This window comes from Nannobrachium achirus (genome assembly GCF_963921795.1).
Source record: "Nannobrachium achirus genome assembly, chromosome: 23".
Classification (NCBI taxonomy): Eukaryota; Metazoa; Chordata; class Actinopteri; order Myctophiformes; family Myctophidae; genus Nannobrachium; species Nannobrachium achirus.
Genome location: NC_137830.1, coordinates 3,087,852 through 3,115,069, shown reverse-complemented (window position 1 = coordinate 3,115,069; position 27,218 = coordinate 3,087,852). Strand labels below are relative to the sequence as shown.

At 43.2% G+C, this 27,218-nt stretch overlaps 2 protein-coding genes across 2 annotated transcripts in view; one reads left to right on the top strand and one right to left on the bottom strand.

The window, feature by feature from the left end:
- Positions 1-27,218, bottom strand: part of LOC308309076 (uncharacterized protein) — a 244,490-nt gene that overhangs the window by 163,089 nt on the left and 54,183 nt on the right. The window lies entirely within an intron of this gene.
- On the top strand, positions 1,781-20,778 carry LOC308308411 (protein NLRC3-like; the record flags this gene model as incomplete). The annotated part of the gene is made up of 5 exons (XM_080753829.1): positions 1,781-1,788; positions 11,254-12,716; positions 12,825-12,970; positions 16,779-16,856; positions 20,179-20,778. 5 exons carry the CDS (start codon positions 1,781-1,783, stop codon positions 20,722-20,724), a joined length of 2,241 nt encoding a protein of 746 aa, XP_080609955.1. The 3' UTR covers positions 20,725-20,778.

Genomic DNA, 27,218 nt, shown 5'->3' with positions numbered 1-27,218 from the left:
CCTAAAATGCCGGTACCTATTCGTCCGCCAAGGCAACGCGGAGACCCCGCCCCTCATTTCTCACATGGCCCTATTCTAGCGCCACCTTCAGGCCGATTTTTAAAACACATTTTTGGACACTGCTCCTACAGTTTTTGCCCTAAAATCACGAATATCAGCATGTCTACACTCATGTCATCAACATGGATCAGGAAGATTTTGGAAAAACAAATGTTTGCCCTATTTGTGGAGATAAGCCACCTACGGTCGCTTATCTCCCGATTAGGGAGTCTTACTGGTAGATAGATTGGTCGCATTTACTACCAAAACCTCCACCGGCTGTCCGTGGGTGAGTGAGTCAGTCACACTTTTGCCCTGCTCATATCTCCACAACCGTTGCCCCCATCCATGCCACATTTTGCACACACACTCCTTGACTGCCAAACTACAACCTCCAAGGACCCCCGGAGCCCCAGGGACCCCAGGTCCCTGGGGGACCCCCAGATGTAAAAAATGACCAAATGTGCTCACACGTCACACGTCACACTTTTTCCCTGCTTATATCTCCGCACCCGTTGACCTGATCCATGCCAGATTTTACACACACACTCCTTGCCTGCCAAACTACAACCTCCAAGGACCCCCGGAGCCCCAGGGACCTGGGGGTGTAAAAAATGACCAAATGTGCAAAAATGACCAAATGACCACCCCAACGGGGCTGCTCACGGGGAATTCCCGGGGACCACCGACTCCTGGTGCTCCAGAACGGATGCTAAAGTGGTGGCGCCCCCAGTGGAGGACCCCCTGCCACTGCAGCGCACATAAAATGCCGTAACTCGGGCTAGGAGCGTCCGGGAGAGCCGCGGCCGGTACCTATTCGTCCGCCAAGGCAACGCGGAGACCCCACCCCCATTTCTCACATGGCCCTATTCTAGCGCCACCTTCAGGCCGATTTTTAAAACACATTTTTGGACACTGCTCCTACAGTTTTTGCCCTAAAATCACGAATATCACTACACAGCATGTCTACACTCATCTCATCAACATGGATCAGGAAGATTTTGGAAAAACACATTTTTGCCCTATTTGTGGAGATAAGCCACCTACGGTCGCTTATCTCCCGATTAGGGAGTCTTACTGGTTATTATCCATCCTGGAGCTTTGCTCCTTCTAGGATTGTATTGATGTGTTGCTGTAATGTTGAGCCATATAAGAGTTATTTAACTGTCATAAAAGTGATCAATAATGAACAAACTGATTCATTCACATAATATTATTACTATTACTGTTTTAGTCCCACTGTATGTGTTCATAGACCATTCTTCTATTGTTTGTTGCTGCATTGTCAAGGAGATAAAATCATGAGCTCATATGATATGAACATGTTTTATGATTGCAGAAGTGTTGACCACAGAGCAGAGTCTTCAGCAGCCAGCTGTGTGTCTATGAAGAGTGATCGTTCTAAAGGACAAATGCCTGTCTTCAGTAATGAACCTGGACTTCCACACACACAGTAAGAGAATCTTCCCTCATATATCCTCACACTAAGTTAGGCTACATGTGCACATTTGTGACTAGGTCTGGTACTTTGAGCCTTATGTCTGCATTGATCATTTTTGTACAGAATATTCAATACAGAATCTAAGCTTTCATATGATGTATCATTTGTTGAAATTGGAACATATTTGAAGAAGTTATGGACATTTTAAACTTGTTGCACCATAAAACACAAAGGTCCTAAAAAGCCCTCTGAAAACGAGAAACATTTTGACACCTCTGCTGACTAGAGATGGGAGGAACAATGGGAGGGTCAGGTACTTAACTACACCACTAATCACTCCCCCAATGCTAAACCACCCCCACACCCCGTACAGTTTACAGTTACAGTTTACAGTTTAGGCATTTAGCAGACGCTTTTAATCCAAAGCGACTTACAATAAGTAGATAAAACATCACAATAATAAACAAGGTTAAATGTCAGTAACAGCAATATAACAAATGCAAATGAATATCTATCTAGAAAAACAATATCATCCGTAAAGAAAAAAAGGTTTCTTAACAAATAAAAGTAGCCATTGTAGTATCTTAAAACAACTATCTTTTGACATGAAACCCTTGTTCTAAATTCGAACTTGTGTGATATGGAAAAAAACGAAAAATACAAAAAAGCGACATTGACTTCATTTTCTCACTTTTCTACTGTTTGAAAATCGCCGACTTATGGACCTTTCCACCAGCACTAGTCACATTTAACTAAAAAACTCAGGAGTCTATTTTGAACGCGCTAATAAGAGCAGCTCTCATCTAGTGCCATTCACGAGATGTCTCGGGAAAAGTAATAGATTACTGTAGTGCCATTCACGAGATATCTCGGGAAAAGTAATAGATTACTGTAACGGCGAGTACATTACCGAGAAGAATGGCCGCGGGTCCGGAGACGAAATCCGTCGCTGATTTTGCATCATCACGGCTCCACGAGCACAAAATAGTCCCATCCATAACATTGAGGTGGACGGGGGATCTCATCTTTAATGTCCATTATCTCAAAACTACACTTTAGAAGCTAGGATGGAGGCAGATGCTCGCTTATGTTACACAATGATAAAAGCTCCGGTCGGCCATTACACAACTCCACGTGGAGAACGATCGGTTCCGGCGCACGATCCGATGACGTCAGACCGGAAGTGACTGCGCGGTGGACTTCTGGCCTTCAAAATAAGACAACGCAAGTGAATGGGACCTGAAGGAGGCAGTTTGGACATTATAATCCGTTAATGTCTGGGGCTCTGAATGAGTTAAGGGAATTCCGGCTCTTAAACTAAGAGATGGAGGCGGTAATTAGGGCAGTACGGCAAGGCGATGTGAGCTTGTATATCTGCTATTTTTCAATAGTTAAAGCACAAAATAAAGCGTAATAATGCGTTCCCAGTCTAAATGGGTTAAACCAGGGGGAGGGCCCCTTATGAAGAACATTGAAAACCTAAGAGTGAATCCTTAATATTACTGTTTTAGTCCTACTGTATGTTCATAGACCATTCTTCTATTGTTTGTTGCTGCATTGTCAAGGAGAAAAAATCATGAGCTCATATGATATGAACATGTTTTATGATTGCAGAAGTGTTGACCACAGAGCAAATAAGCCAAATAAGAGTTATTTAACTGACATAAAAGTGATCAATAATGAACACAAACTGATTCATTCACATAATATTATTAATATTACTGTTTTAGTCCTACTGTATGTTCATAGACCATTCTTCTTGTTGCAGAGCAGAGTCTTCAGCAGCCAGCTGTGTGTCTATGAAGAGTGACCGCTCTAAAGGTCTGGTGCCCAACTTCAATGATGAACCTGGACCTCCACACACACAGTAAGAGAATCTTCCCTCATAATATCCTCACAATAAGTTAGGCTACATGTGCACATTTAACTAAAAAACTCAGGAGTCTCTTTTGAACGCGCTAATAAGAGCAGCTCTTAAATTCCAGCTCTTAAACTAAGAGATGAAGGCGTGACATACCGGTTTTGCCATTTTGCTATTATGAGTGTGTTAATTAGGGCAGTACGGTGTCAGTACTTTTCCCACTCTGGGTGCTTTATCGGTGCGCTTCCGGCGCTTGCGAGTGACGTCACACCATATGGCTTTTGGCTTTGTCGTACACCGGTATTGCGCGCAGAAAACAGCAGACCTACAAGCTGCCCACAAACTTATCAAACCAAAATGCCTAAACTACTGTAAATGTAGGTCTATTATAACTATGATAATGATTCTTGTAAGTCCCAATGTGTTATGATTATTTATTGTGTTATATGTTATGAAACATTGCATGTAGGCCTATTATATTACCTATAACCTAATACACCAGTGAGCTCTCTGCACCTCCGCGCGGTCCAGGCGAACACAACGGAGCGCTCCCTACCTCCGATTCAGCCAATCACAAGCTTCTACTGCTGGAAGCGGGATGTTGTTTTGATACATGCGCGTAAAAGGCCCTGAATTAGTCATGGGCGATCAAACCAATCAGCGTGACGCCTGTCATTCCCTTTAAAAGCTGTAAAAGCTGCTCCAGAGACAATTAAAAGGAGACAAACATCCTCCATACATTCATTAAATGATTATTCTGGGGGTGGGAGAGCATGTTGTCACCACAAAACAGACATATTAGTCTAATGAAAGTTATTATAAACACAGTAGATTTGTCTTTATTTAGAGGGGAGATCAAAAGAAAAAGAAAGCAATGGACCTGGTCTATTTTATGCTGTCAGGAGTTGAAGATCTAACAAGGGTCCATTTGGTTACCAGCTCTCCATCATTTAGTTGGGGACCCCCTGGAACCCCCCAAGGAGTCCTGGTGGTCCCTGGACCACTGCTGAATGGATTGAAACTGGAGTGAGGTTTCCTATCCATGAATGCCTTGTGGCCATCGCTGGCTGATGTTTCCTTTTCGTTTGCTATCTTTTGTACACAAGACACCGCTGGTAGAGAACATGAACTCCCCAAGGAATATGGGGATTTTATCATTTAAAAAATCGGTTCAGAATGAACCCAGATGATGCCTGAGTGGTCTTATTTGTGCGCTCCGTACCTGCGCTTGTTAAAGTTCACCCACCAATTTTTTTTTCCTATTGATTACTCATGCCATGGAGACTTGAGTTCAATAATATTTTTTGTTTTTGTCGCATTCCTAAGACAATAATTAAATAAAACTATTAAAAATAAAAAGGTACTCTGACGGTTTCCCCATCCACTGCCATTCATTCGGGTCCCCATCCGGAATCAATGGGGTAGATTTACTATTATCACATTTTTTGTCTTTTTTGGGTATGATAAAAGGCAGATTTAACCCTATATGTGTTTTGGTCTGAACGACTCCTTTAATCTTTTATACATTGTGCTCATATGATCATTTTATAAACATGTTTTATGATTGCAGAAGTGTTGACCACAGAGCAGAGTCTTCAGCAGCCAGCTGTGTGTCTATGAAGAGTGACTGGTCTAAAGGACTAGTGCCCGACTTCAGTAATGAACCTGGACCTCCACACACACAGTATGTGAATCCTCTCATATAATATACAATATAACACTATAAAATATATTATAGGGAAGGGAGAAGATTCTGGGACGTGTGGAGCGTCATCCAGGGTGTTTTAGGGAAGGGAGAAGAGTCTGGGACGCGTGGAGCGTCGTCCGGGGTGTTTTAGTAAAGGGAGAAGAGTCTGGGACGCGTGGAGCATTGTCCAGGGTGGTTTAGGGAAGGGAGAAGAGTCTGGGACGCGTGGAGCGTCGTCCAGGGTGTTTTAGGGAAGGGAGAAGAGTCTGGGACGCGTGGAGCGTCGTCCAGGGTCTTTTAGGGAAAGGAGAAGAGTCTGGGACGCGTGGAGCGTCGTCCAGGCCGTTTTAGGGAAAGGAGAAGAGTCTGGGACGCGTGGAGCGTCGTCCAGGGCGTTTTAGGGAAAGGAGAAGAGTCTGGGACGCGCCGAGCGTCGTCCAGGGCGTTTTAGGGAAGGGAGAAGAGTCTGGGACGCGTGGAGCGTCGTCCAGGGTGTTTTAGGGAAGGAGAAGAGTCTGGGACGCGTGGAGCGTCGTCCAGGGTGTTTTAGGGAAGGGAGAAGAGTCTGGGACGCGTGGAGCGTCGTCCAGGGTGTTTTAGGGAAGGGAGAAGAGTCTGGGACGCGTGGAGCGTCGTCCAGGGTGTTTTAGGGAAGGGAGAAGAGTCTGGGACGCGCGGAGCGTCGTCCAGGGTGTTTTAGGGAAGGAGAAGAGTCTGGGACGCGTGGAGCGTCGTCCAGGGTGTTTTAGGGAAGGGAGAAGAGTCTGGGACGCGCGGAGCGTCGTCCGGGGTGTTTTAGGGAAAGGAGAAGAGTCTGGGACGCGTGGAGCGTCGTCCAGGGTGTTTTAGGGAAGGGAGAAGAGTCTGGGACGCGTGGAGCGTCGCGTGGAGCGTCGTCCATTTGTTTGTTTGATCCACACGAGAATTTGCATGAGCCTTCACATCAGCCCAAACAAAGCACACTTTCTGACAATACGCTCAGTATTGGCAACAATTGGTGAGGACCCCCTAAATGATATGTATTTGGCAAAGACCCCCTAAATGATATGTACTTCGTGAGGACCCCTAAATGATATTTATTTGGCCTTCTGGACCCCCTAAATGATATGTATTTGGTCTTTTAGAGGGGAAATGGAGGCGACCATTTATACTGTATTGAGCATTTGTAAGAATCTTGACAAAACCCTAGTTTGACCCCTAACAAACTTGTTAACCTTCTTTTTCCCTCGTATAATTAAGTTATTAGGACCCTAACTTTCAACAGCTGTCACAGATTCTCTAGTGAAACTGAATTTAAATCTTTGTGAGATGTGTTACTAGACACCTTTACAAACATTTGGAATGGAATTCATTCACAGATTGGACATTTGTCTGATAATATTTCCTGACTACAATCTACATCAACACGTTGAGAGCTTGTAGATTTAAAAATGTATTTCAAGAAACATGGCAAAAGGTTTTACGGATAAGGGGTAGGGCCAGGGGCGTCACAAGGGGGTAAAGTGGGACTGAGTTACCAGGGCCCAAGGTGGAGGGGCCATGATTATTTTATATTTTAGCTATTGAAAAATAGCAGATATACAAGCTTGTAGATCTGCTATTTTTGAAAAGTCGTGAAAATGTGTGCAAATCTTTGAATAAATGTATTGTGAATATTTGTAGCTCAAAATTTTGCTTCTGGGGGGTCCCTGGAACTAAATATTTTGAGATGGGGGTCAGTGGCCAAATACATATCATTTTGGGGGTCCTTCACATGAAAAGGTTTGAGCACCACTGACTGACATAGAAACATATACCTGTAGGCCTATATATATATTTTTACTCACAGATAGCAGATCTACAAGCTCGCAGCGCGGCTGTGAGCTTGTAAGCACTATATCTGCTATTTTTCAATAGTTAAAGCACAAAATAATGTGTAATAATCCGTTTTCTAGTCTAAATGGGTTAAACCAGGGGGAGGACCCCCTATGAAGAACATTGAAAACCTAAGAGTCAATCCTTAATATTACTGTTTTAGTCCTACTGTATGTTCATAGACCATTCTTCTATTGTTTGTTGCTGCATTGTCAAGGAGACAAAATCATGAGCTCATATGATATGAACATGTTTTATGATTGCAGAAGTGTTGACCACAGAGCAGAGTCTTCAGCAGCCAGCTGTGTGTCTATGAAGAGTGACCGCTCTAAAGGAGGAGTGCCCAACTTCAGTAATGAACCTGGACCTCCACACACACAGTAAGAGAATCTTCCTACAGTAAATATCCTCATACTACTGTAAGTTAGGCTACATGTGCACATTTAACAACAACTTTGTTTTTTTGAAGCGGTGAAAGCCGCTTCCAAGGAGTGGCTTTGTGTGTCCCATATGTGTCCCCACATCCATATATGGTCATTTCAGTCCAGAATGAACAGGTTTTATCTGTCCGTAAATGTGTGTCCCATGTGTGTCCCCCACGTCCATATATGGTCATTTCAGTCCAGAATGAACAGGTTTTATCTGTCCCGTACGTCCAGAATATGCGTGTAGTGTCCCGTCCCGGTCTGATGATTGGATGATTAAAAATGTCCAGTGAGACCATACTTTGAGGATTGGATAAGCTTCACATGACAAGTCGGCCCTCCAGATAAAATCCTTAATTCATTCAGAATTCTGAATTCTGAAGCTCTAGAACCAGAGTTCGAGTTACGTGGGTGCCAGTGGGGTCTTAGCTCCCATAGTTAAAGTCTGGGACCCCATAGTCAACAACCCCCTTTGGGGTCTCTTTTTTTCTAAGTGTGTTTTTTTTTTTTTTTTCTCGTTTTTTTTTATTTTTTATGTTCCATTGGAAGAATTTATATTATTTATGTTAACTAGATATACTAAATAAACATGTTAGACAGTAAGACTGAACAATGACATCACACCGTTTAATCCTACTATTCATTTTATTATTATAAATCAGGCGCATTTAATGTGGGGTGTGAGTCTTCCTTTACCGTCCGGGTTATAACACACTCGCTGCAATGGTTCCTACCTTTCCCCCAGGGCCGAGGAGGCCCTGGATGCAGACCTACCCAGCTGCGTGGTCTCGCCATGGCCTGGGCATGGGGTAAGCTAGGAACCACTGCATCGAGTGTTTGTTCTAGCCACGGCCCGGACGACAAAGGAAGGCGGACACGCCGGACAGCAACAAACAACCAAACAAAACAACGCTGTCTTCTGAGCAAGACTGTAGCCTTAGTGTGCCTGTGCCCGTGACAATGTTTTTTTTAGTAAATAAATATGAACCCGACCCGCCTTGTTTTGAGAAAGAAAAATACCCATTTTAGCCGACTTTATGCTACCAGAACGGGAACTTTTGGCTGGATGGCTCAGAGCTCAGATCATCAGATGGAGGAATTGGGAACTGGAGGCTGAGCAATAATGGTGAGTTAATATGAACAGAAAAGACTGCCTGGAGTTGTCAACATAGCCAATGTGAAGCCCGAATTAATATTGTGAAAGGAAAAATATGATTTAATATAGGAAATACCCGTTTTAGCCGACTTTATATCCGCGAAATACCCGATTTAATATGATTTAATATAGGAAAGTACCCGTTTTAGGCGACTTTATATCCGCAATTACCCGATTTTTTTTCGCCGCCGCCGAAGGCGGCGGCGAAAGGCCCCCAGAGCTATGGGAGCCCTATTCTGGCGGCGCCTTCGGCGCCGCCAGAATAGGGCTCCCATAGCTCTGTGGGGATAACTCGATCACTGTCTAGAACACATACCGCTTCACTTCGAACCGAATGTATATACAGAGTTCATAGCTCTAGAACACATAGAATAAAAGTTCACCGCTTCACTTCGAACCGAGGTTTGATTTTTACAACAAGGGTTGTCCTTTAACTACAAAACTCAATTTTTTTAGAGTCTATTTTGAATGCGCTAATAAGAGCAGCTCTTAAGAAGATTCCGGCTCTTAAACTAAGATATGGAGGAGTGACCTATTGCCATTTTGCTATTATGAGTGTGTTAATTAGGGCAGTACGGCAAGGCGATGTGCGTAAAAGGCCCTGAATTAGTCATGGGCTTGTTTGGGTGTTAATTTAATCAAACCAATCAGCGTAGTGCCTGTCTGTAAGAGCTGCTCCAGAGACAATGACAACAACAACAGAAACAGAAACAGGGCTGTGTGCTTTACAGCAGAGGAGACCCTGATGCTGGTGCACAGACAAACATCCTCCCCAATCAGGAAGCCAAGTGAATCTGGGTGATTAATACATTCATTAAATGATTATTCTGGGGGTGGGAGAGCATCACACAATGATCTACATCTGGGGCACTGCTTCAGTGATGTTACTAGTATATTCAAATGCCAAGCGCCCCCTTGTGGATCAACTGTAATATTGTCAGATCATGAACATTACAATTGTGAGCTTGTATATCGGCACTATTCATTGGAGGACAAGTAATATAGGTCTTAAGTGGTTAATTCAATGATATAACTTAATATATTAGACTATCTATTTATTGCGACTGTAGGTCGCATTTACTATCAAACCCTGCACAAAGTGTCAGTCCGTCAGTCCGTCAGTCTGTCCGTCTGTCTGTCACACCTCACACGTCACACTATTGCCCTGCTCATATCTCCGCAACCGTTGCCCCGATCCATGCCAAATTTTGCACACACGCTCCTTGGCTGCCAAACTACAACCTCCAAGGACCCCCGGAGCTCCAGGGACCCCCAGGTCCCTGGGGGACCCCCAGATGTAAAAAAAGACCAAATGTGCAAAAATGACCAAATCACCACTCCAACATGGCTGCTCACGGGGAATTCCCGGGGACCACCGACTCCTGGTGCTCCAGAACGGATGCCAAAGTGGTGGCGCCCCCAGTGGAGGACCCCCTCCACTGCAGCTCACATAAAATGCCGTAACTCGGGCTAGGAGCGTCCGGGAGAGCCGGGGCCGGTACCTATTCGTCCGCCAAGGCAACGCGGAGACCCCACCCCTCATTTCTCACATGGCCCTCTTCTAGCGCCACCATGAGGCCGATTCTTGCAAAACACATTTTTGGACACTGCTCCTACAGATTTTGCCCTAAAATCACGAAAATCACTACACAGTATGTCTACACTCATGTCATCAACATGGATCAGGAAGATTTTGGCAAAACACATTTTTGCCCTATTTGTGGAGATAAGTGACCTACGGTCGCTTATCTCCCGATTAGGGAGCCTTACTGGTATTCTATTGTCTTCATCTCCACAGAGAGAGACTCAGAACCACACCTGAACAGAAGACATCCAGTCAAACCACAAGTGAACAAAGTAAGACTGGACACATTTTACACTAATTAACATTTCGTATCAATTAATGAAATGTTTAAATAGCAGAAAACATCATCAGACTAAATGTCCACATTGTATTCCTGTATCAATGTACAAATAAATACTGGTGATTAACTTATGCATTTAGACAAAAACAAATGTTACAAAGTAGGGGTGTAACGATACATTTGAACAACGATACGAAACACATCACAATCCATGGTTGACGATACGATACATGGACGATATTGGTTCATTCATCGTGATACGATACGATTCAATGATTTAAAATCGATATAGTAACTATTTAGCAAATAAATGAAATCTGTGTGAAACGTGTATTATTTTGGGTATAAATAAGTAAACCCTGTGATTAGCAAATATATGGAGATTGCACACATTTATCGATAGACCAAGAGTAGCGATACGGAATGGAAAAGTAATTAGACCCCTCTTTTTAATTTTACCTCTTAAAATTGCTAAATACAAGGCACAAATACTTCGTTTCGATACAATAGATTATTTGCATTGCAAAACGATTCCATACCAATTATTGCATTTTAAACTATACAATACGATATGCAGAGCCAAACGGTACGATATTTGCTTTTGCAAATCGATACAGTAGATCATTGCAAATTAAAAACGATTTTTCGATTCAGTTACTATATTGTTACACCCCTAATACAAAGTTATTTATTATGCTGTTTTTTTCACTCTTTTTTGACAGATTGTATAGCTTTTCAGAAGGGTATTTAAGACATAGTTTTAATGGTATATTAGATGTAAAGTTATACATTAACTTGAATGTTTAACATGTCTTCATTGTCTTCTCATAGCAGGTGTCAGTCCACAGGAACAGTTAAAGGTTTATAAGGTCGGTTTGAACCGTCTTGATCGTGTGACATACGTCACTGAAGTGCCCTCCCTCAGCAGCATCTACACAGAGCTCTACCTCTCAGCGGGAGAGAGTGAAGGGGTTAATACCCAACATGAGGTCTGGCGGCTTGAGACAGCTTCCAAGAGGACCCTCCATGACCAACCAATCAAATGCTGTGACATCTTTAAGCCCCTCCTCCTTGGCAGAGATAAACCAAACAGAAGAGTTCTGACCAAGGGCATCGCTGGTATTGGAAAAACCTTCTCTGTGCGTAAGTTCACTCTGGACTGGGCAAGGGGTTTGGAAAATCAAGATGTCATTCTCCTGATTCCCTTCTCATTCCGGGAGCTGAACCTGGTCAGAGATGAGCAGCACAGTCTTCTCTCACTGATCCATCGTTTCCACCCAGAATTAAAGAAGGTCACAGCAGAGCAGCTCGCTGTCTGGAAGGTTGGCCTCATCTTTGATGGTCTGGATGAAAGCAGGTTTCCGCTGAAATTCGAGAACATTGACATTGATTCTGATGCCTTCCAGAACAATGACGTTGTTTCTGATGTCACAGTGACATCATCAGTGGGCGTGCTGTTGACAAACCTCATCAAGGGGAATCTGCTCCCCTCAGCCCTCCTCTGGATAACTACCAGACCTGCAGCAGCCAATCAGATCCCTCCTGCACATGTTGACCTGGTGACAGAAGTACGAGGATTCACAGACCCCCAGAAGACGTCAAAGAGCCTCCACATCATGTGTCACATCCCAGTCTTCTGTTGGATCACTGCTACCGTTCTGGAGGACATGTTGAAGACAGACGAGACAGAAAAGCTGCCCAAGACCCAGACTGCGATGTACAGCCACTTCCTGTGGGTTCAGACCAAGAGGAAGTGGAAGAAGTATCATGATGTGAATCAACAGCAGCTCATGGAGAAGGACAGGGAGGTTCTTCTGAAGCTGGGCAGGCTGGCGTTTGAACATCTGGAGAAAGGTAGCATGATGTTCTACCAAGAAGACCTGGAAGAGTGTGGTCTTGATGTGACAGACGCCTCGCTGTACTCAGGAGTTTGCACAGAGATCTTCAAAGAAGAGACTGTTCAATCTGAGGGAAAGGTCTACAGCTTTGTTCATCTGAGCATCCAGGAGTTTCTGGCTGCAGTCTACCTGTTCCACTGTTACACACAGAAGAACATGAACGTACTGGAGACATTCCTGGGAGAAGAAGAAGACGAAGAAGACGAAGAAGACGAAGAAGAAGAAGAAGAAGAAGAAGAAGAAGAAGAAGGAGGAGGAGGAGGAGGAGGAGGAGGAGGAGGAGGACAAGATATGACCCTGGATGTCTTTCTGAAGAGAGCCTTCAAAATTTCCCTGAAGAGTAAGAATGGCCACCTGGACCTCTTTCTCCGCTTCCTTCATGGTCTCTCACTGCAGTCCAACCAGAGTCTGTTAGGAGGTCTGCTGTTTCAGACAAAAAACAGTCCAAAGAGCATCCAGAGAGCCATCAACAACCTGAAGAAGATGAAATGTGATGATACAAAAATTTCTTCTGACAGATTGATCAACATCTTCCACTGTTTGATGGAGATGAACGACCACTCACTGCATCAGAATATCCAACAGTACCTGGAGTCAGGGGACAGATCAAAGACACAACTGTCTGAGTCCCAGTGTTCAGCTCTGGCCCACATGCTGCTGTCGTCAGAGGAGGTTCTGGATGAGTTGGACCTGGACAAATACAGAACAACATCAGGCTGGGGGAAATCCAGGCTGGTCCCAGCTGTGAGGAACACCAAAAAGGCTCGGTTAGTAGTCATGTGAATAGAAAATGTATTAGAAGAGAATAAATCTACCATCACACCTAACACTATGAGTAGAAATGATGGTTAATGTGAAAATATCCAATAATAATCAGGTCTGGTGGTATTGTGTTTATGTGCAAATAAAGGACAGTCCTATTAAAAATATCCATGGCTAATAAGACATTAATACATTATAATTGACACCTATAACTAAAAAAAAAACACATTACAATGTTATATTCCACGGTGCTTGCTGATATTACCAGTGTAGTTAAATGAAACAGACATGAGTTATACTGTACCTGTATAATATATAATAATATCACAACAGTCACATTATGTTCCTATGTCCACAGTCCTGTAGCTCCTCTAACAAACACTTGATTTATTCACCTTGACCCTAGAATGACCAAACTCCTATGAACATAAAATAACCATTAAAGACACACAACAAACAGTTCAAATGTTCACATTAGTGGTCCTCCTGGTTTAAGTGGAAATGCTTCTGGGCTGCGTTGATACATGGTTTTGTTTTTTCTTTTTCCTTGAACATGAACTTGATCTAATCTGTGTTGATAATATCTGTTTTTACATATTCTACATTTACAGGCTTGTTGGCTGCCACCTCGAGGAGCCAGATTATGAAATTGTGTCTTCAGCTCTCAGCTCTAATCCTTCACATCTCAGAGAATTGGATCTCAGTTATAACAACGTGAAGGATTCATTCATGGAACTCATCTCTGCTGGATTAAAGAGTCCACATTGTGAACTGGAGATACTGAGGTCAGATTAATTAACCAGCTTTATTTAGATTAGTTCTGTTTCATTATTTATTGTTTGATTCTAATAAGAGGAGTGTGCATTAAGTTGACATCATAGTAGAATCATGATATGGTGTTGGTTAGTCCTCATTCTGGCCTCTAGGCGGCGGGTGAGCCAAACAGCATCTATGCCAGGCTGTTTTTATTTCTTTTTTTTTCTTTTTTTTTCAATACTACTCCACTACATCTCGGATCCAAATATTGTAGGCTACTTTCACTCCACTACAATTATATGAAAACTTTAGTTACTTTGCAGATATAAATGATTATATTATAAAACATAGTACCTTCTTTAGCCCTGTTTTATACCTATAGAGAATAGTTGAAAATAGACGATCTACAAGCTCACAACGCGTTGCGCTGTGACACATTGTGAGCTTATTTTGATTCCATCACTGTCGTAGCCTATTTTACCCAAGTACATTTTGAATTCCGGACTTTAACTTGTAACAGAGTATTTCAATAATGCAGTATTGATACTTTAAAAAAAAATCGCAGTACATTTTCCTCCACTGAGAACGGAGAGACAGAGACTAGAGAGTGCTCTATGAGTATGATCACAGCAGCTGCAGCCCATGGCCATCAGGATCAAGCCTTTATTCTCCAACGATGTTGCACGCAGAGAATAGCAGACCTCCAAGCTCAGAGTCACTACGGGCACATCCACAACGTGATGTGAGCTTGTAGGCTATAGTATGACTGAAGCTTGTACAGTCAGCTGTTCTCAGCGTGCAATGCCGTTGTGGCCGGGCGACGTCTCACCAGCCAACACTGAAGAGGTACGAATGAACTGAAACCCGTGCTGAGCGCTGAGCGCACCCCAAAACAACACATTTGGGGAATTGATTACATTTTAGGCACCTGCACATGAAGTCTCAAATTTGGTAAACAAGAAATCTGTCTATATAATGCTGCGCTCATACTGTATATTAGGCTATAGCCTAATTTGAAAACTACCCAGTAGCATTTGGGAAGGCATAGCCTCCCCTATGCTCTGGCATCACATCACACTGATACGCTACAGTAAATACAATATGTGATCCATCATGGCTGCTAGGGAATTATCACGTCCACTTACACAATCATTGAGTGTCAAACTGGTGTAAACACAGACTGGAAGGTTTGCTGGTTCCCCAGCCCACCAGCACCAGCAGTCTGTTGTCTGTTTCATTTAGTCAATAAGGCTGATATCATGGTAACCCACACTGACTAGATACAAATAATAAAATATTGATACATTATGTGTACTTTCTTTTTTGGAAAAGAAGATGAAGTCCACACACTGGTGGCTCGCTCCCAAAGTTGATTCTTTATTAATTATAACATTAAAATCAACAACGTTTCGACGCCCTTCGGCGTCTTCATCAGGTCTAAAGTGAATGACACAATAGGCTAGCCAGTTATATGGAACCGGAGGAAGTTCATCAGTACACATGTGTAGCAGCTGGGTAGACACACCCATCTAGTCTAATAACACTGCCCTTTTAAAAATCAGAGGATCTGGGCTAGTGACAATATTTATAAACAGTCTACCAGTGTAGCCTGGTTAAAGCTATAAAATAGCCAAACAATGTAAACAAAATAACATGTGTAAAAAACACAGAGTCCCTCAGTATACGCCTAAAGAAAAGACCAAAACAAAATATATAAACAGTACACAAAATGTAATCAGATGAGTAAAGGCAATAATAAAAGACAGTAACATCAGAAAAACAACACATATGTACACACAAATAGAAACAATATATAAATAATATACAGATGAAGGAAAACATGTCACAAAAAAGGCTTGATGTCAAATTCTTCATTGAGTCCACAGGGGGCCATAGTGTTAAGTGTATATGTTACCGGATGTTTGGGTAACTCAGGACGTTCTATGTAAGAGCGCTTGTTTTGTCGTTCACCACACACCAATCACCACCAGGTGGCGACGACAGCCATTCACTAGTGAAGGCGCTGACGTCACTCGTTTGCGACTATTTGCGACTTTATTTACTAGCCTAGCCTAGCCTAGCCTAGCCTAGCCTAGCCTAGCTTAGCCATTAGCTCCATTGTAGTCACTTGGACAGGGCGTTTATCGTGGGCTTGCCCAGGCCTTACGGCCTGGGCATAAATATAACGATTGCATTCACCACGGCTTCGTAACTCGCGCGGCCGGCGGAGCGCCGCGCTTCTCTTCGCGGCCACTCGCACCTGCGGTGCTCGGGGGCGAAGAGCAGGACCAAGGTCCGCTGGCCTGCGCGCCGCTTGCAATGTCGTGGACAATCGAGCGGCTCCGTTCCGCCCCGTGCTGCACGACGAGTGCTCCGTTTCTCGACCGTCCTGTTTCTCTAACAAACCGTGACATATATATATATAGTAGGCTTCCCTTTGAAGGAGGAGGCGATTGTGGTCACCACCCCGGGGAGGTTTTTCCACTTTACTTTTTTTTTTTTATAACTATTACTATAACTACTCTGTCTGTCTGTCTGTCTGTCTGTCTGTCTGTCTGTCTGTCTGTCTGTCTGTCTGTCTGTCTGTCTGTCCTCTTTGCTGGATCATCTGTTGTTAACTTGCAGCTTCCTGTTTCCTGTCAGTTAGCTTCCTGTTGGAAGATGACCATGATTTACTTCACATTATTCCTGCCTGCCTGTTCTTTCCATCTCTTTAGTCCCTCCTCCAAAACTCTGATAATCAATCCAGATATGTAATCTTTAATTACAGACTTGCTGGCTGTAACATCACACAGACAGGATTTGACATCCTGCTCTCAGCTCTCAGATCTAATCTTTCCCATTTGAGAGAATTGGACATCAGTTTCAACTGCCTGCAGGAATCACAAGTGGAGCAACTCTCTGCTCTACTGAAGAGTGAAGAGTGTAGACTGCAGATCCTGAGGTAAATAAAAAGTGTGTTTTCTCTCTGTGTGGATCTCTACTTGAACATCAACAGCACTTTGTTAAATATGGATTTCTCTGCAGGTTGTCGGGCTGTGGGCTCACAGAGGAAGGCTGTTCTTCTCTGGCTTCAGCTCTGACCTTCAACCCCTCCCATCTGAAACAGCTGGACTTGAACTTCAGCCACTTACGAGGCTCTGGTCTGAAGAAGCTCTCTGCTGCACTGGAGACTCTGAAGTGAGTAGACTTGGACTGTGTCCATGTTGGTTAGTGCAGTGTTTCCTTACAATGTTGAACTGGAGACTCTGAAGTGAGTAGAGTAGACTAGGTGTGTGTGTGTGTGTGTGTGTGTGCGTGTGTGCGTGTGTGCGTGCGTGCGTGCGTGCGTGCGTGCGTGCGTGCGACATAGCAAAAGGAACAGAACTATGTCAGCTAGTGGAGACAGTGTGTCAGACAGTCAGACAGACATTGATTCATTGTTGTTCTGTTTCCTACAGTGTGAATCATGCAGGAGAACACTGGATTAAACCTCAACTCCTTACAAGATGTGAGTGTCTGTCTGTCTGTCTGTCTGTCTGTCTGTCTGTCTGTCACATTGACATTTTATACACAGTTTTATACAGTGTTTTATACTGTGTCGGCCCTCCCTCCTTGTATTCAGAGGATTTAAAAAAAAACCTAAGTGGAACTGAGGTACTAGAGCCCAAAAGTATGTTATGCTTTAACTATTGAAAGATAGCAGATATACAAGCTCACAGCGCGGCACCGTGTGCCGCGTTGCGTGCTTGTAGATCTGCTATTTTTTTAAAGTCGTGAAAAATGTGTGCAAATCTTTGAATATATGTATTTTGGGGGTCCTTCACATGAAAAGGTTTGAGCACCACTGACATAGAAACAAAGGGTTTTCAAAAAAATATTTTGAAGGATTTCACAATTTTTCAAAAATAGCAGATCTACAAGCTCGCAGAGCGGCACTCGGTGCCACACGGTGAGCTTGTATATCTGCTATTTTTCAATAGTTAAAGCACAACATAATGCATAATAATACGTTCCCAGTCTAAATGGGTTAAACCCCCTCCCCTATGAAGAACATTCATGGGGGGCCCGCAGTGAATCCTTGTACCCAGGGCCCAGAATTTGGTGTGACACCCCTGCCTAGGGGAGTTTCAACCTTTTGAAATGTGTTACTAGACATCTTTACAATCACATTAGTGAGGAAATGTCTTGAGAAGGAATTTATTAAATGAAATGTGTTACTAGACTTTACAATCACATTAGTGAGGAAATGTCTTGAGAAGGAATTTATTAAATGAAATGTGTTACTAGACATCTTTACAAACACATTAGTGAGGAAATGTCTGGAGAAGGAATTTATTAAATGAAATGTGTTACTAGACATCTTTACAAACACATTAGTGAGGAAATGTCTTGAGAAGGAATTTATTAAATGAAATGTGTTACTAGACATCTTTACAAACACATTAGTGAGGAAATGTCTTGAGAAGGAATTTATTAAATGAAATGTGTTACTAGACATCTTTACAAACACATTAGTGAGGAAATGTCTTGAGAAGGAATTTATTAAATGAAATGTGTTACTAGACATCTTTACAATCGCATTAGTGAGGAAATGTCTTGAGAAGGAATTTATTCCATGTTTGAACATTTTTCTATCCTGAAAGTGTTACTCCAGTAAATACGCAAGTATTAAATGTACAAATTACAACTACAGCAATTTTTGCCAGACCCAGGGGGTCGGCCTACATAAGGCTTTGTCGGTCTGTCGGTCGGTCGGTCGGTCCCCCTTTTCCTCAGTGTCCCTCTTTTCCTCAGTGTGCCTGTGTTTGCCTCTGACTGCTCATCTGCCCCTCCCTTCCCTTGCTCGGCTGATTGCCTTGAGTGCCGTCACCTGTACGGGACCAGCTGAGTTGAGTTGGCTGACGAGCTGCTGAGACTATAAATTCCTGTGTGTTCATGTGTTAGTTCAGTGCTGCAAAACATTTGCCCCCCAGCCATACTAGTGAAAACAGCCCATCTACAAGCTCACAAACATTTCCAGCTGCTCAGCCTATAAAATCCTGTGTGTTCATGTGTTAGTTCAGTGCCATACTAGTCAAAACAGCCGATCTACAAGCTCACTACGCTTTGTTGCTGAGACTATAAAATCCTGTGTGTTCATGTCTTAGTTCAGTGCCATACTAGTGAAAACAGCCGATCTACAAGCTCACTACGCTTTGTTGCTGAGACTATAAAATCCTGTGTGTTCATGTGTTAGTTCAGTGCCATACTAGTTTTCATTGCGGGTCTGGCACAACCAGGTGACCTGGTCTAGTTATATTCCATCAATGCATTGTTGTATTGAAATTAAAAACATTTCCCCCCAAAAAATGCATTAAAACAGAACTGCTTAAATATAGTGAAAATAGCCAATCTACAAGCTCACAATGCACCACAGTGTGAGGCGTTGTGAGCTTGTAGATCTGCTATTTTCACTATATTTGAAATAAGGCTTAAGCGCCCGTTAAGATCTGAGATATGTCCGCCCGCCCAAATATCAGATCTACAACTCACAACCACACATGGTTCCTCAAAGAACCTTCTTTGAACCATTAACCATTTAAACCCTACGTCCCAATGTTGGACATGTCTCAATACGTGAACATTTACCGTAAATAGCAGATCTACAAGCTCTCAACACATCGTGCTGCGACGTGTTGTGAACTTGTTGATCGGCTATTTTGGAGTGTGGAGGGTATAGAGCCCTGGGAGACACCGGTCGATGAAGGGTTAAAGTGGTTGATGCTTCTCAAAGTGTGGTCCTGGGACCCTTAGGGGTCCTTAGGGAGTTCCAGGGGGTCCCCAGCAAAATGTTTAATACAGCATCACTCATTTGAACCACTTTATCCATATTTTACACCTTGGCTATTTACAAATTGCAGATCTACAAGCTCACAGCGCATGTGTCTGGGTGTGTGTCAAGGACCCCCATCTGAAAAAAGTTTGTGCCAGACACAACATTTTCCCAATATTCTTCATTTGAAAATAGCAGATCTACAAGCTCACAACGTCCCGCAATGTGGCGCGTTTTGACCTTGTAGATCGTCTATTTTCAAATAGTCAATCGTTCAGCAGTAAATGGTTGTTGGGGACCCCCTGGAACCCCCTTGAGAACCACTGTATTCATGATCTATAAATCTGTATAATATTCATGTTTAAATGTGTTAGACACACAGAGCCCCCCCCCCCCCCCCCATCGCTATGGAAACCAAACTATACACCTTGCGTGTGTGTGTGTGTGTGTGTGTGTGTGTGTGTGTGTGTGTGTGTGTGTGTGTGTGTGTGTGTGTGTGTGTGTGTGTGTGTGTGTGTGTGTGTGTGTGTGTGTGTGTGTGTGTGTGTGTGTGTACGCCTGTGCGTGTGTGTGTCACTCAGTGAATGATGTATTTAATGTTTACTGTGTTGTTTTCTCATCAGATTCTCATCGTCTCACACTGGACTCAAACACAGCACACAGAAAACTCTCTCTCTCTCAGACCAACAGGAAGGCGACTGCGGTGGAACAGCCTCATTCATATCCTGATCATCCCGAAAGGTTTGATATCTGGGATCAGGTTCTGTGTACAGAGGGTCTGACTGGACGCTGTTACTGGGAGGTAGAGAGGAGTGGAAAGGTTAAGATAGCAGTAACTTACAGAGGAATCAGTAGGAAAGGACAGGGTGATGACTGTAGGCTTGGATACAATAAAATGGCATGGAGTCTGTACTGTTATGATGGTAGCCATGGTAACGGATACACTGTCATACACAATAGTAAGTACACTCTCCTTCCTGTTCGTCCCTCTGACTCCAACAGAGTAGCAGTGTATCTGGATTGTCCTGCTGGGACTCTGTCCTTCTATGAAGTGTCCTCACTGACACTGACACACCTCTACACCGTCCAAAACACATTCACTGAACCTCTCTATGCTGGCTTTGGGTTAGTGGACCCTGACTCCTCTGTGTCTCTGTGTGAGGACAGACAGACAGACAGGCTGTGAGGACAGACAGACAGACAGACAGGCTGTGAGGACAGACAGACAGACAGACAGACAGACAGACAGACATGTATCATAATCAGGGGGTGGGGAACACATTTAAACATGAATATTGTACAGATTTATAGATCATGATATCATCATACAGTGGTTCTCAAAGTGGGGTCTGGGGACCCCCAGGGGTCCTTGAAGGGGTTCCAGGGGGTCCCCAGCAACATTCATGTATATAGCATCAAAATCAGTGTAACCACTTTAACCATTTACTGTATAAATTGACTGTTTGAAAATAGACGATCTACAAGCACACAACATGTCGTATCATGGCGTGTTGTGAAGTTGTAGATCTGCTATTTTCAAAAAATGAATCTTGTAAAAATTGCGTCTCTGGAACAAACTGTTCAGATTGACATGAAAAGGTTTGTTCTCAACCTGTGGGTCTGGACCCCCAGGGGGACCCCCACCCGGTGACCCCCTTAGGGACCCCCATCTGGGGACCCCCAGAGGGACCCCCAGGGGGTCTCCAGATGACAGTGAAGTGACAATGAAAGAACTTTTAAAAGTAATCAAAGTATAAACTGGTCAAACATTGGACAAATTGTCAAATAACATAAAGAGGCAAATATTGTGAAAATAGACGATCTACAAGCTCACAACGCCTTGCAACGTGGAACTGAGTCAAACTAAATGTAATGCTTCAACTCTACAATTTACACTTTGTTTGAACTGGGGGGTCCCCAGTTCATATATGATTATTTTGGGGGTCGTGACCTATAAAGTGTGAGAACATCTGCTCTAGAGCAGGGGTCTTCAACGTTTTCAGGCCAAGGACCCCTTAGCAGAGAGAGAGATGAAGCAGGGACCCCTTAGCAGAGAGAGAGAGATGAAGCAGGGACCCCTTAGCAGAGAGAGAGATGAAGCAGGGACCCCTTAGCAGAGAGAGATGAAGCAGGGACCCCTTAGCAGAGAGAGATGAAGCAGGGACAGGGACCCCTTAGCAGAGAGAGAGATGAAGCAGGGACCCCTTAGCAGAGAGAGATGAAGCAGGGACCCCTTAACGGGACCCCTTAGCAGAGAGAGATGAAGCAGGGACCCCTTAGCAGAGAGAGAGATGAAGCAGGGGACCCCTTAGCAGAGAGAGAGAGATGAAGCAGGGACCCCCTAGCAGAGAGAGATGAAGCAGGGACCCCTTAACGGGACCCCTTAGCAGAGAGAGATGAAGCAGGGACCCCTTAGCAGAGAGAGAGATGAAGCAGGGACCCCTTAGCAGAGAGAGAGAGATGAAGCAGGGACCCCTTAGCAGAGAGAGATGAAGCAGGGACCTGGGACCCCTTAACGGGACCCCTTAGCAGAGAAAGATGAAGCAGGGACCCCTTAGCAGAGAGAGAGATGAAGCAGGGACCCCTTAGCAGAGAGAGATGAAGCAGGGACCCCTTAGCGGGACCCCTTAGCAGAGAGAGATGAAGCAGGGACCCCTTAGCAGAGAGAGAGATGAAGCAGGGACCCCTTAGCAGAGAGAGATGAAGCAGGGACCCCTTAGCAGAGAGAGATGAAGCAGGGACCCTTTAGCAGAGAGAGATGAAGCAGGGACCCCTTAGTAGAGAGAGAGAGATGAAGCGGGGACCCCTTAGCAGAGAGATAGATGAAGCAGGGACCCCTTAGCAGAGGGAGAGATCGAAGCAGGGACCCTTAGAGAGAGAGAGAGAGAGAGAGAGAGAGAGAGAGAGAGAGAGAGAGAGAGAGAGAGAGAGAGAGGAGAGAGAGAGATGAGAGAGAGAGAGAGAGAGAGAGAGAGAGAGAGAGAGAGAGAGATGAAGCAGAGAGACCCCTTAGCAGAGAGAGATGAAGCAGGGACCCCTTAGCAGAGAGAGATGAAGCAGGGACCCCTTTAGAGAGAGAGATGAAGCAGGGACCCCTTAGCAGAGAGAGATGAAGCAGGGACCCCTTAGCAGAGAGAGAGATGAAGCAGGGACCCCTTAGCAGAGAGAGAGATGAAGCGGGGACCCCTTAGCTGAGAGAGAGATGAAGCAGGGACCCCTTAGCTGAGAGAGAGATGAAGCAGGGACCCCTTAGCAGAGAGAGAGATCAAGCAGGGACCCCTTAGCAGAGAGAGAGATAAAGCAGGGACCCCTTAGCAGAGAGAGATGAAGCAGGGGACCCCTTAGCAGAGAGAGAGATGAAGCAGGGACCCCTTAGCAGAGAGAGAGAGATGAAGCAGGGACCCCTTAGCAGAGAGAGATGAAGCAGGGACCCCTTAGCAGAGAGAGATGAAGCAGGGACCCCCTCTACATATTGTATAAATGTGTGATGGAGATTCTCATGGATTTCATAGATAGATTCATAGACTTGTTTGAATCTTAACCAATTAAAATCTTAAATGGTCGATACTTAGTAAACTTGACCTTTCACTCTGTACTTGGTCTGCTCTTTTTACCTCCACACCAAACCTTTTTGCCAAGCTGGACGGGCAGGGTGCCTCGCAGCGCGAGGTGTTGAGAGCTTGTAGATGAAGCAGGGACCCCTTAGCAGAGGGAGAGATGAAGCAGGACCCCTTAGAGAGAGAGAGAGAGAGAGAGAGAGAGAGAGAGAGAGAGAGAGAGAGAGAGAGAGAGATGAAGCAGAGACCCCTTAGCAGAGAGAGATGAAGCAGGGACCCCTTAGCAGAGAGAGATGAAGCAGGGACCCCTTTAGAGAGAGAGATGAAGCAGGGACCCCTTAGCAGAGAGAGATGAAGCAGGGACCCCTTAGCAGAGAGAGAGATGAAGCAGGGACCCCTTAGCAGAGAGAGAGATGAAGCGGGGGACCCCTTAGCTGAGAGAGAGATGAAGCAGGGACCCCTTAGCTGAGAGAGAGATGAAGCAGGGACCCCTTAGCAGAGAGAGAGATCAAGCAGGGACCCCCTTAAACAGAGAGAGAGATAAAGCAGGGATCCCTTAGCAGAGAGAGATGAAGCAGGGACCCCTTAGCAGAGAGAGAGATGAAGCAGGGACCCCTTAGCAGAGAGAGAGAGATGAAGCAGGGACCCCTTAGCAGAGAGAGATGAAGCAGGGACCCCTTAGCAGAGAGAGATGAAGCAGGGACCCCCTCTCTACATATTGTATAAATGTGTGATGGAGATTCTCATGGATTTCATAGATAGATTCATAGACTTGTTTGAATCTTAACCAATTAAAATCTTAAATGGTCGATACTTAGTAAACTTGACCTTTCACTCTGTACTTGGTCTGCTCTTTTTTACCTCTACACCAAACCTTTTTGCCAAGCTGGACGGGCAGGGTGCCTCGCAGCGCGAGGCGTTGAGAGCTTGTAGATCTGCTATTTTTGGCTAAAGTTCTCCTCAGAATAAGGATGCGAGGGTTCAAGTTGTTAATTTAAAATAATTATCCTATCACATAAGGATTTGGAGGACCCCCTGTAGTAACTCTGAGGACCCCCTAGGGGTCCCTGACCCCCTGTTGAAGACCCCTGCTCTAGAACATTTAAACATGAATACTGTAAAGTTTTATTGATAATGAAAACAAAAATACAATTACTCAAATGAAGGGTTTTGAGAATCATGTATTTTTGTTTTGTTTTTTTTGTTTTTTTTACCTATAAGATGGAATTATAAAATGTAAAACATTTATATTTACTCATATTTTCAATCAAATGAAACCATTGCTATTGTATTTACATTGTGCCAAAGTTAAATTAAACCGTGATACAATGTTTTGATAAAAACAACAATAAAATATTATAAAATAAAAACATTTTGAATGTAACTTTTTGAAGTGAGGGTTATTCTGTACGCACACGCGCGCACATACACACATGCGCACATGCAGTAATCATTAGTGTGTGTTCAGTAACAGTGTTAAATAGCTCTATATTGTGACAGTAATCATTGCTATAGAGTGTTTGTTCAGTAACAGTGTTAAATAGCTCTATATTGTGACAGTAATCGTTGCTATAGAGTGTTTGTTCAGTAACAGTGTTAAATAGCTCTATATTGCTACAGTAATCATCGCTATAGAGTGTTTGTTCAGTAACAGTGTTAAATAGCTCTATATTGTGACAGTAATCATCGCTATAGAGTGTTCAGTAACAGTGTTAAATAGCTCTATTGTGACAGTAATCATTGCTATAGAGTGTTTGTTCAGTAACAGTGTTAAATAGCTCTATATTGTGACAGTAATCATTGCTATAGAGTGTTTGTTCAGTAACAGTGTTAAACAGCTCTATATTGTGACAGTAATCTTTGCTATAGAGTTTTTTGTTCAGTAACAGTGTTAAATAGCTCTATATTGTGACAGTAATCATCGCTATAGAGTGTTTGTTCAGTAACAGTGTTAAATAGCTCTATATTGTGACAGTAATCATCGCTATAGAGTGTTCAGTAACAGTGTTAAATAGCTCTATTGTGACAGTAATCATTGCTATAGAGTGTTCAGTAACAGTGTTAAATAGCTCTATATTGTGACAGTAATCATTGCTATAGAGTGTTTGTTCAGTAACAGTGTTAAACAGCTCTATATTGTGACAGTAATCTTTGCTATACACTCTTAAAATGTTGGGTCAAATGTTCAACCCTTTTGCTGGGTTGACACTGTTGGGTCAAAGGTTGGGTCAGTTTGACCAAACATTGGATTAAAAATACTTAAAATTAGTAAACCATCTGTTGGGCTATGGATGGCCCGCCCACATCATCAGATAAAATGCATTGAGTTCATAACCCAAGTGTTGGTATAGGCTTTTGAATTTGAGTTTACCCAACACATGGTTCACTGCATTGCACCAACTTGGGTTAAAATAGACCCGCCCTCTCTGTCTATCAACACATTGGTTTGTGAATTGCACCACTATTGGGTTAAACTAAGTGGGTGGGCAGTTACCCAGCATGCAACTGTGCTCCCATACAGATATTTTTTACAAACTTTTCCATTATTTTATGGTTTTAGATAGAGAAAACAACATTGTATTGTAGATGATCGCAGTGGATGTAGCCCAGTCATAATCCCTAATTAAAAAATATATAAAAAAACATAGTTGCTTACAGAAACAGTAACCATGACTAAGATGGTCCAGACTGACACATACAAACAGGTTTGCTATTCTTTTAATGTGAAGCACCACATAATCTGTTGTGTTAAAAGTTGTGATATATTGCCACGACTAAATGCATAATTTACTCCGCATGCATTCTTTCTTGAGTAGGCTAGATTAAGCATGAAAAATGTCATTGAAGAAAATGTTGTAAAAAAAATGAATAGATTTAATGTGAATGAGCGTACAATCCCAACAACAAGGTCACTTTTAAGCCATTTTTGGGTGTTAGATTCCAACCCATCAGCAGTATCACATTAACCCAACAGAAAAGTCACTTTTAACCCATTACTTGGTTGTACAATCCCAACCCAACATGCTGGGTCACAGCCTTAACCCAACCCTGTTGGTCTGCAATAACCCATGTTGGGCTGGTCCAAAACAGTGTTACGTGTTGGGTTACATAAATAACCAACTTGGGTTGTTTTTGACCCAACAATTTTAAGTGTGTAGAGTTTTTGTTCAGTAACAGTGTTAAATAGCTCTATATTGTGACAGTAATCATTGCTATAGAGTGTTTGTTCAGTAACGGTGTTAAATAGCTCTTTATTGTGACAGTAATCATCGCTATAGAGTGTTTGTTCAGTAACAGTGTTAAATAGCTCTATCGTGACAGTAATCATTGCTAGAGTGTTCAGTAACAGTGTTAAATAGCTCTATATTGTGACAGTAATCATTGCTATAGAGTGTTTGTTCAGTAACAGTGTTAAACAGCTCTATATTGTGACAGTAATCTTCTTTGCTATAGAGTTTTTGTTCAGTAACAGTGTTAAATAGCTCTATATTGTGACAGTAATCATCACTATAGTGTTTGTTCAGTAACAGTGTTAAATAGCTCTATATTGTGACAGTAATCATCGCTATAGAGTGTTCAGTAACAGTGTTAAATAGCTCTATTGTGACAGTAATCATTGCTATAGAGTGTTCAGTAACGGTGTTAAATAGCTCTATATTGTGACAGTAATCATTGCTATAGAGTGTTTGTTCAGTAACAGTGTTAAATAGCTCTATATTGTGACAGTAATCATTGCTATAGAGTGTTTGTTCAGTAACGGTGTTAAATAGCTCTTTATTGTGACAGTAATCATCGCTATAGAGTGTTTGTTCAGTAACAGTGTTAAATAGCTCTATTGTGACAGTAATCATTGCTATAGTGTTCAGTAACAGTGTTAAATAGCTCTATATTGTGACAGTAATCGTTGCTATAGAGTGTTTGTTCAGTAACAGTGTTAAATAGCTCTATATTGTGACAGTAATCATTGCTATAGTGTTTGTTCAGTAAGTGTTAAACAGCTCTATATTGTGACAGTAATCATTGCTATAGAGTGTGTGTTCAGTAACAGTTATAGCTCTATAAATGGGGCTACATTGACCCCTAGGGGTACTCAGAGGTACTACAGTGTATGTGAAAGAAAGTA